Genomic DNA, 10,552 nt, shown 5'->3' on the forward strand with positions numbered 1-10,552 from the left:
CACACGGCGTTAGAGTCAGGGTGGCTCGCTGGCTCGCTCACTTCTATCCGGGAGGGCCCAACGGGCGAGGGCGTCCGTGCGGAAACGTGTCCCCGGGTCCATCCCGCTCGTCTGTCTGGTGCCATTTGCGGTGCTTTTGCCAGACATTTTGCAGACGTTCCTTTTGTGGGTCTGCCTCCGTCACAGCGTCCCCGAGCGAGTGCCTTTTACTGTGTCCTCTGCCGGTCTTCATGCAAATGTCCATTTGTGCGTGTCTCTGATTCTTCATCAATTTGAGCAGCTTTTCAGTGCAGTTGCTATTTAGTGGAAACGCTATCAGAGGCAGGCAGGAATCTGTCAGTCACACAGCAGAGATAGCTCCTTCATGCAGGAAATGGGAAGGCAAGTCGTCCTCAGTCAAATAGTGGAGGAAGCGTGGGATGTATGTACTCCACCCCCAGGTGCCTTTCATTTTTATTTTTTTTTAAATGTGTTAGTAGTCTCAGTCTCTCTATTTGAAAAGCTTAAGTTGACTCTAAAGCTCCATATCCATCCATCTCTTTGTCCGGCCAGGGTATTTATCACGGCTATAGCGAGATGTCGCTCGTGCGTGATAGATGGACGAGTCGTGCGTGCGTGCGGTTGGCGTTGGGCTGGCAGAGGATGGAATGAGGAAAAAGGAAAAACAACAAGAGATGCTTTTTGGCAACATGCAGCAAGTGTGCACCAGATGAGCTATTATCTATCTACAGTGTAGCACTATGTTGTTGACAAATCAATGGCTCTGACAGTGATGACTGCGTGTGATACAGCAAAGCACTCAGACTGTCTCCGTGTCCAGGGAGGAAGGGAGGAAGGGAGGCTTCAGTGAGGGAGCACTTGAGGGAAGAGTACGAGGGGAGTGTGCGTGCGTGCCTGCGTACGTCCACGCGAGACAGAAAAGCAGTGACGGTTATTGTCGCTGCTCAAAAGCACACCTTCAAATGGTGCACACAATGATGGAGTGGGGAAAGTGCATCATTATTCTGCATGAGAAATGTTCTGACTCATTTTAATAAGAGGAAATCAGACGGATAGTTGGGATCAATAAGTTGGGATTTTATTTCCAGTGGTTTTATTTTCTAAACTGAAAGAATTCTTCAAAAAGCGATGATAAAAATTCCGTTTTTTTCACCAATAACGCCTTCGACAATTCCACCCAAAAAACAAGGAAAATCCGAAATATATTTGGAAGAAAAACAGTCAAGTCGACTGTAGTTTTAGCTGCAATGCCACTAATCACCAGTAGATGGCGGGCATGGCTTAAGTGATGGTGAACCTGTTAAGCAGAGAAGACGAACAATTATTTTAGCTGCCCATCCCCGCTTTATTCATTCAAAGACATTTTTGCGCTTGTTTGTATGTAGGGAGGGAGGGATGGGATGAGCAACCCGGCCGGCCGGCCGGGCCCTACACAGACACTTGATGGGGTTAAAAGCAACCACTGTAAGCGCCACCGAAACAAGAAGACAAGTGTCGACAGCGACAGAAAAAAGACGGAGCCTCCACCCCCCGTCCGCTCGCCCGCCTGCCCTGTCCACCCCCTCCCCCACAGCGCAGACAAGCATATGTGAGCTGACAACATGACATTGCCGGCAAAGAGGAGCGAGAGAGAGAGAGAGAGAGAGAGAAAGACCAAGAGCCAAACTAACACTGACATCTCCGATTGTGACAGCTGATGGAGGCAAATTAGCCTCACACATGCATACAACTGTCAACTCTAGCCTGAAAAGCACCCCCTCCCCTTTTTGCTGCAACCACCCCCAGAGCATTTACTCAAAACACCACCATCCAGCCTTCTTTCTCAAATCTTTCTCCTGATGCAGCCACAGAAACACTCTTGATGAATGCTGGAGCTTTTCAATTTTCAGGTGATAGTGCAACAACCATATCGCCCGCCATGCAAGTCGGCCGCCACAAATTGAGGGCGAGCGGCAAACGCCTTTTGGCCAAGACGAGCAGATATCCTTTCCTGTCATTTGTGTAATCCCCGCATGTGATGCATTCGATATTTTGATCTTAACTTGGATTAAAAGGTCTTTTCTTTTCTGCTTGAAAATCATTGCTTGGAAAATGAGGAGAGTGTTTGTACATTTCTGTGAAAGAAATGGAAAGCTGGCATTTTACTCTCTGACAGGTAAGAGAAGACTGAGTGAGGAAAAGAAGTGTGTGTGTGTGTGTGTGTGTGTGTGTGTGTGTGTGTGTGTGTGTGTGTGTGTGTGTGTGTGCGTGTGCGTGTGCGTGTGCGTGTGCGTGTGTGTGTGTGTGTGTGTGCAGACTTGCACCCTGGGACGCAATGTCATCGATCGTGCTGCAGGAAGAGGCCTATTATCTCCAGCCACGGTTCAAGCGGGAGAGTCAAGTGTGTCATATTTGTTGGCTCTAATTGGCAACCCACCCTGGTGGAGGCAGACTGGGGTGAAGGCACTGCAGCAGAAACTCTTAACCCCCCCCACCACCCCTCCACCACCCTTGTGCTACTTTCATGCATTTCTTACTCGACTATATGTCTGCAATAGCCACGATGCAATCGCATTAAGAAATTGCAAATAAAAAATGAATGCAGAATTTTGAGGAGCATTTTTTTTTTTTTTTTTTTTTTAGTCTGGAGCTTTACACCCCTTTGTTGTCTTGTGGAATACAAATCGAAATGTGCTTTCTTGAGTCGGCTTTCTTTCTTTTTTTTCTGTCCTTGCCTGTCTCCTTTTTTTTCCCACGGTGCAACACTGCTCTCTGCAGGAGGAAAGCGATCCAAGCATTTCGGCGTGCTTGTTTTTGGATAGGAATTCATCATCATTAAGTATCTTCTTTTTTTTTTCTATGACAAGAAACGTAATTTAGTTTGCAATGATTTTTGTTCTGCATGGGAGATTCAATTTCAAACTCTTTTTTTTTTTTCAAATGCTGTAGCTACTACATTAAATGTGCTTTTTTTATTCTGTGGTATTTTGGAAGAACCTCAATTGTCATGAATCTAAGTCCAAGGGCCCTTTTCTGTGCTTCATTGTCATTCTTAATCATCCCTGTGAGATATACAATTTATGGATTAGGTATTATTTCTGAATATTTCTTCTCAGCGGTAGGACTCCATATGGATGCCATTTTCATCTCTCTCTTTTTTTCATGAAGTAGTTAGTATGAGAAGCTCAGACGGCCCCTTCGGGTCTCTTCATGTCTATCAAGTTGCATGTTCTCCGTGTTGTTCACATACTTTCGTGCTATTTTCAAATGACGCGATTGAAATTGCCTAACATCAGGTGGTGCATTTCCTCTGGCCACCACAAGGGGCTCCCATCCAACCGGTGCAGCACCTGAAATCAGGAAGGTGAGAAAGGAGTGTCAGGGAGGCCTGCTTTCGTTTTGCAGACATGACATGAACCACAATGTCGAGATCTTCTCAATCCATTGGAATTGTGCACGTGGTGGCACAATCAAATAGCTCCTCGGGCTCCAGTTTGGAACATGTTTGAGTTAACTGGCAAGTTAGCCTCAGACGCAACCATGTGTGGATAAGGAAGAGAAACATGAAGGCAAGTCTTCTGCTTCTAAAACAGGTGGTGCTCAAATCTCCCCTTCTGAAGCCCAACACGTGTTTCTTTCAAGTGGCTGACTTGTTTTCACGGTGTCACCCGTTTGTTTCGCTTCAATCCTCGCTCGCCGGACATCTCATTGTTCAAATGTTAATTGTTTTACTTTGGGTGATTTAGCAGGGCCAGAACATGTGTGGCTTTCTTTACTCCTAAATCCTTTACGCCCTGAATATCCACGACAACCTTTGACCCGAGCGAGAGCTGACCTGCGAGGAAGAGTGTTTGGAATACTTGGGCCACAAACCATCCCAGTGCCAAAAACACGTCTCCTGGTTTCCTCAGAAGCATTTTTGTTCACTTTTCATTCTTTAAGTGTCAGCCGCCCCCCCCCCCCAAAAAAAAAAATCCTCATTAATCATGATGTCGGACGACCTCCGAGACAAACGCGTTAAGCATGTTAAGTGAAAAAAAATGTCTCTTTGTTTTGGTGTAAAGACGAGCGGAGCGACTTTGTGTGCGTGGCTGGCAGCCTCCCGGCAGCTGCCCCGCTTCTCTCTGTGAGTGACGACGGCACATGTGCATGGGAGGGCCGGGCCGGGCCGATGGTGAAATTCTAACCCCTGCCCCGCGACGTGAGACCCAACCCAGACGCAAAGAGGAAGCAGCGTAAGGAAAAAAGGAGGGCGGCTTTTAGGGTTGCCGAGCCTCGCTCGCTCGCTCGCTCGTGTTCACAGCGGCTCGGGAAGTCGGCTCCATCTCAGAGGAGGTCCGTCCAACGTGTTGACCATGGCCACGAGGATGTTGATGGCCTGTGTGCTGGCTGCTGTCATTTGTCAGGTAAATGAAATCGCCATTCAAATTTGAGCCAGGCTCGTTGGAGTGTTTTGTCAAAATACTCGCCTAAATTCCGTAGACGGCCGACTTTTATGTTTAAGCTTCCCAATTCGACCTACCCGGTTTGATTTTGGCCGGCCTCTCTGTTTTATATTTGTCAGTCACCGTGCAATCAGAGGTTGAAGTTGATGTCAACATTTTGAGCGAGGATGGCTCCAGATGTGCACGTTTGGGGGCCAGCACCTGTCAACGGACGCCATTATGAGAACGGATAGCTGACGTGTTAGCAACGCCACCCGCGGCCATCATTAGTCAGTCTTTCTCCGTGTTTGGAAAAGCCACGGAGCCTAAGTTGGTCCTGTGAGTGAGTTTACCTCCTGTGGGACCATCTTTCAAAATGAAAATAAACGGCAACTACATTTCTGCAATTTATAGTCCGGAAAATACGGTAATTGGAGTTCAGCGATATTTACAGTCAATGGAAATTCAAAAAGGTTCTTTGAAGTGAAACCCCCAAAAAAAAACTCCAAACCGAAGCAGCTGAATATAAATTGCGTATTTTACACGTGTTACCCGATAGCTGAGTCGGGGCCGGCTGTTATTATCCGAGAGGTGTTGAGGTGGATGTTTGGGCAACAGTCGGCAGCAGCTGCTCCCAGATGCGTACGCCGCGCACGCCATTTGTCCCTCTCTGTCATCCCTCTTTGCGGAAAGAGGAGCGGCTCGCTTCCGGACCATAAAATCGGGCGCAAATCAAGAGTGCGGCGGCCAGTTGGCGCCGAGCTCTCACTCATCGGAAACAATCGGTCAAAGGCAAACAGAAATAAATCGTGTTGGCTTGTGTCGTTTGCATTCTTTTGCCAGGTGAAAAGAAATCAGTTCAATTTCTCGGAAATTGAATAAGAAGACTCGACTCTTGATCTCTCATTCTTTAACTTTGTAAATGGTGACAAACCTACACCAGAAACGGCTGGTGTGGGCAGCTGACCCGGGGTCACCTGTGTGACACGTCATGGCATGGGGCTCCGCTGAAAAGCTTAGCTTGCAAACTTGGGAACAATGGCTGGATTGCGTTTGATATTGAAATCTTTGCAATGAAAAAGGAAATCTGAATCGTACTGTTTGAATTTGAATGGATTATTTTGTATAAGGATTGCAGTTGGGACGGTGACCACGTAATAGCGTCGCCAAAACAAGCCGTCTGTACTTCTGTGAGGGCCCGAGGTCAAAGGTCAGCTTGTAAAGGTACCTGGGAAACGCTTCTAAAAGCGTTCGAGGGTGTGCGGTGTCATCACTCAGCCCGTCACAAAAGGCAGCCGTCGGGCTAATTGGTAACGGGACGCTCGTCTGGTAAAAACATTGGAAAAGTGCCGGCCGAAAGGTGGTCCCGCTGAGACCGCAGCCAGCGTTATGAATGAGGCGGGAAAGTTGAGTGAAACAGCAGACCCATTTCAAACTCACACTTTTAATCTTCTCCACTGCTTTGATGAATTTTTTTGGGGGGGTTCTGGCACATGACCCTTCCAGATTGTTTGTTTCCCTAGTGTGAAAGTTTTGACCATTCATCACTGGCAACTCACAATAAAGAAGCCAAGCTCTGTCTGTCATTGGAGCAGCAGCTTGCTGCAGATGGCGCTCGGGAGGAATTTGGGAGCACCTACGGAATGCCAAATGGGAGTGTGTGTTTGTGTGTGTGTGTGTGTGCTGATGAAGGCCACAAATAGATGTGACTTGGGCTGCGAATGCCGCTCATCGCAGGCGTTCCGCTCGGAATAGCAATCGGGGAAGAGACATTTCAAAATAACACAAACAAAACATATTCATGGCAAAAAAGTTTACATTTCATGATTTATTCATTGACTTTAAATGCCTTCATATGTAGAGCAGCCGAGTTTGAAAGAGGAAATGAGCGTAGCAATCGGCGGCACGCCCAAAGCAGACACTTTCCGACGTATGGCGACTCATGTCAGATTTCCCACCATGGAAATAACTTGCGTAAATGATTTTTGCGTGGGTGGCCTCAGCGTGAGAAACTCTCGGAATTCCGGGCGCATCCGTAAGGTGACCCCCAAGTCCCAGTCAGGTGCGGGGCTGAGCGTAAAGGGGAATTTGGGAGACGGGAATGTGTGGCTGGCCTGGGAACTCAATCCATAGCGGACAGCTGCTGTTGCTGCCTTTTGTGTCAGTCAGCTTGCTTGCGTGCGTTTCCCCATTCCAAAATGAATTCTAGAGCCTCTTCAAAGGCCGCTACTGTGAAACCTGAACACTTCTTCTGCCTCTCGACAAACTTGCCAGCATGCCAACCCCGCTGTTTTTGCACAGGTGCAAAATGCTCAACATGTTCAGGAGATCCACCCGTGGAGGAGCCCAGGCAAAGGAGGGGTGGTAAGGGTGAAGAGAGACTGGATCATCCCTCCAATTAGAGTTTTGGAAAACAGCAAGCAGGTTCCAGAAAACTTGGTCCAGGTAAACGCTTCCACAACTAGTCACTCACTGCACGGACAACTCACAGGATCTCCCTCTCTCCCACCAGATCAAGTCGGACAAAATCTTCACAGGCGAGGTGATCTATAAGTTGGAGGGCCCGGGCGTGGATCAGCCACCCAAGAATTTCTTTGAGATTGATGACAAGTCAGGAGTCATCAGAAGCAAGCGTCCGCTGGACAGAGAGAAGTACACGAGCTTTAGCGTAAGGACGCGCCCACATTTTTACTGTGAGATCTTAAAGGTGTGTTTCCATGACTTTTTGGCAGCTTCTTGTCATCGTATATTTAAGGACTTTACAGTCATCGAGGGAGCCATTTTGCAATGTTTTGGACAAGATGGCTGTGATGTAATTCACAATGTCTGACTAACCATCCTTCACGCATTTCCTCCCACTTGACACATAAATTGTCATTCTTGGCAAAAGTCTCAAGTACTCAAAGACCTTAATAAGATTTTTTTTTGTGTAGTTGAAAGCTTTTGCGCTGTCATCCAGTGGAGAGAGACTGGAGAACCCAACCACCATCGAAATTGTAGTACTGGACCAGAATGACAACAGACCGGCCTTCACCCAGAAACAGTTCACCGGGGCCGTCTCGGAGTTCTCGGTGCCGGGTACAATCCACGGGACATCATAAAAAAAAATCATAATAATTCAATGGGAAGTAATGGTCTCAAAATGTGGCCCGACAGGCACGTCGGTCATGTCGGTATCAGCCACGGATGCGGACGACCCGCTGACGGAAAACGCCTTTCTCAGCTACTCCATCATCGGCCAAGAGAGCATCCCGCCCAACGCCGTTACCAAAACCATGTTTGGGATCAACAACGAGACGGGAACTATCTACACCAGAGACGTGGGCCTTGACAGAGAGGTAAGACACGAGACATCCAAAAGTTGTCTTCAGTTCAATCCCCATGTCCTCTTCCCACCGGCAGGTGGTCAAGACCTTCAGGCTAATGTTACAAGTGGCCGACATGGGCGGCATGGGGCTGACCAGCCAAGGTGTGGCCGTCATCCACGTGTCCGATATCAACAATCACGCGCCGCAGTTCCACCCCAGTTCGGTGAGGCCCGCTCAATTTCATGTCCGGGACAACGGGGAAGTGACGTATTTGGATTTGATCCATCCAGTACGCCGTGACGGCCGTGGAGAACAGAATAAACGTCGAGATCGGACGCGTCAACGTGACGGACGGTGACGATCGCGGGACGGGAAACTGGGAGGCCAAATATTTCATCTCCAACGACCCTGACAAAAACTTTGCCGTCACCACCGACAGCGCCACCAACCAGGGCGTTCTGATGGCGCTCAAGGTAAGCGGACATCATTCGCAAAAATCCACTCCATTGAAAAATATCATTGATGAAGTCATTCATTAAAACGAAAGAAAGAAAGAAATAGTCAAGGGAGTTGTTTTGTTTGTCTGCAGCCACTGGATTACGAGACCCAGAAGGAGCACATTCTCTTTCTGACGGTGGAGAATGTCAATCCTCTGAGCGACAAGGCGCCCAACTTGCCCGCCAGCAGCGCCGTGGTGGTGGTGACGGTCGTCAACGAGAACGAAGCGCCGCATTTCAGGGAGGACCCCATCCGCATTGTCGTTCCCGAATCCGTGGCTCCCGGAACGCTCCTGAAAAGCAACATTGCCTTTGACCCCGATCATTCCGACCTGAGGTATCAAGGCGGCGCTTTCTCATTTCATCCTATTGGCGAGCGTGGAGATACCTAAGCTGTGCCGGCCGGCAGGTACGAGATCAGCAGAGATCCCGAGAGGTGGCTGACCATCGACAGACACACGGGAGACATTTCTGCAAAGAGAACCTTCAACATGCGATCGCAGCATGTTCGGAACAACGTCTACGTGGCCGCCGTCAAGGTTACAGGTCGGAAGGCTCAATCCCTCCTCCACCTTGTGATGTTCTTCAAACGTGTGGCTCACCCACGTGGCGATCCTCCGCAGATGCCGGCGGCGTGTCCACCACAGCCAGCGTGGCCATCACTTTGAAGGAAACCAACGACTTTGCCCCGACGCCCTACCCGCTCAGCGGCGCCGTGTGCCGGGACGCGGGAAGGGCGACCTCCGGGTTGCTGCTGACGGCTGTGGACCACGACCTCCCTCCACACGCGGCGCCGTTTGTCTTTGAAATGCTGGACGACGTGTCAATCAACTGGACTGTCATCCAAGTCAATGGTAGCTAGGTTGGAGGACGCTGGAAGAATCACCACAAGCGTCGGCCGATGAATTTCTTTCCTTCCACCCTGACTTCAGACACGCACGCAAAGCTGCAGCCTCTCGTGGACCTGGAGGACGGAGAATACGCCGTGGCCTTGTTGGTGTCGGACTCCGGAAAGCCGCGCCTCAGCTCTTTCGCCGAGATCAACGTGACGGTGTGTCTCTGCGACTCGCGCGGAGACTGCAAGTCTGAGGCGGGCGCCGTCTCGGCCTCCGGCGTGGGGATCAGCTTCGTGGCGCTTATTATTATCATGGCCGCTTTTGGCCTCCTTCTACGTGAGTCACGTTTTTAATGTTAAAAGGAGAAGGAGGAAAAAAAAAAGACATATTGAAGATGTTTTGCTTTTCCAGTGCTGCTGCTCTTGGCGGTGGCGCTCAAGTCGTGCGGCAGACGCCATGGTATCAAGAAAGGAAGCGGTCTGCTCGCCGCCGATTCCGAAGACGACATCAGGGACAATGTCCTCAACTACGACGAACAAGGGGGCGGTGAGGAAGATGAGGTAAGGCCTCAACATCATTCAAATCCAAACTGGAATCATGTTGGTTCGCCAATGACTTCACCGATTTGAATTCTTACGTGACGTTAATGAAGTCAATAAATGAATCGATAAATGAGGCTGGTGGAAGAAAAGGTTTGACATCTCAGCGTCCTCGCAGAACGCCTTTAACATGGACCTGTTGTGGAATCCTCTGGACGCCCCCGTGACCCCGGCGCCGTATTACCCCACGGCCCGAGGCAAGCAGCCCGTCAGGAGGGACGCTCCGCACGACCTGCCGTCTCCCGCCTACCCTCGGAGGCCGCCGGCGGATCCCGCCGACATCCAGGACTACATCAGTGACGTAAGACGCTTCTGTTCTACGAGGGCTTGTTGATGGGCGGCTGTTGAACTCCGCCACATTTTGCCATTCACACACGTTCAGGGTCTGGAGGCGGCAGACAAGGATCCCAACGTGCCGCCGTACGACACAGCCCTGATCTACGACTACGAGGGCGAGGGCTCCCTGGCGGGCAGCCTCAGCTCCGTGGCGTCGGCGAGCTCGGACGAGGACCAGGACTACGACTACCTCAACGACTGGGGGCCGCGCTTTCACAAACTGGCCAACATGTACGACCCGCGTTAAGTGGGAAGGGTGAGTCGACGCGGCTCCGTGCTTTTACTGTTTCATTGGACAAGATGAGATCTTCTCCATCACTGTGTCGCCAAAAGGCCTTTTTACCTGCTCTTAAACTGATTTGTGAGATGTTTGTGAATATTTGAAAGGGGAGGAGCTCAACAAGATTGATTTGATTTATAGCCAAACTTGGATGGATGGGCCGGGACGTGCGACTTTCTTTTTATATGATGTTATTATTTTCTAAGATGAATTTGATTTGTTACTCGTGTTTCTTCGTTTGATCATAATACATACCTCCATTCCAGCATATGTTCTACTTCTGACTTCACAAA

General features: G+C 49.5%; 1 protein-coding gene across 1 annotated transcript; it reads left to right on the forward strand.

Moving 5' to 3' along the window:
- Positions 1–4,161: 4,161 nt before the first annotated feature.
- cdh15 (cadherin 15, type 1, M-cadherin (myotubule)) lies at positions 4,162–10,363 on the forward strand. Its single transcript, XM_085907790.1, has 14 exons — positions 4,162–4,385; positions 6,705–6,848; positions 6,916–7,071; positions 7,337–7,481; positions 7,560–7,741; positions 7,806–7,934; positions 8,002–8,184; positions 8,301–8,545; positions 8,618–8,754; positions 8,832–9,062; positions 9,141–9,380; positions 9,456–9,604; positions 9,762–9,944; positions 10,026–10,363. Exons 1-14 carry the CDS (start codon positions 4,335–4,337, stop codon positions 10,224–10,226), a joined length of 2,376 nt encoding a protein of 791 aa, XP_085763916.1. The 5' UTR covers positions 4,162–4,334; the 3' UTR covers positions 10,227–10,363.
- The last annotated feature ends 189 nt before the right edge of the window (positions 10,364–10,552 follow it).

This window comes from Syngnathus leptorhynchus, chromosome 3 (genome assembly GCF_054491065.1).
Source record: "Syngnathus leptorhynchus isolate UIUO chromosome 3, UIUO_Slep, whole genome shotgun sequence".
In the NCBI taxonomy this organism is placed as follows: domain Eukaryota; kingdom Metazoa; phylum Chordata; class Actinopteri; order Syngnathiformes; family Syngnathidae; genus Syngnathus; species Syngnathus leptorhynchus.

Coding starts and splice junctions, on each gene's coding strand:
- cdh15 (XM_085907790.1), top strand. CDS start 4,335: ATGGCCACGAGGATGTTGATGGCCTGTGTGCTGGCTGCTGTCATTTGT. Junction 9,063..9,140: donor GACTGTCATCCAAGTCAATG/GTAGCTAGGTTG, acceptor CCCTGACTTCAG/ACACGCACGCAAAGCTGCAG. Junction 9,381..9,455: donor CGCTTTTGGCCTCCTTCTAC/GTGAGTCACGTT, acceptor TTGCTTTTCCAG/TGCTGCTGCTCTTGGCGGTG.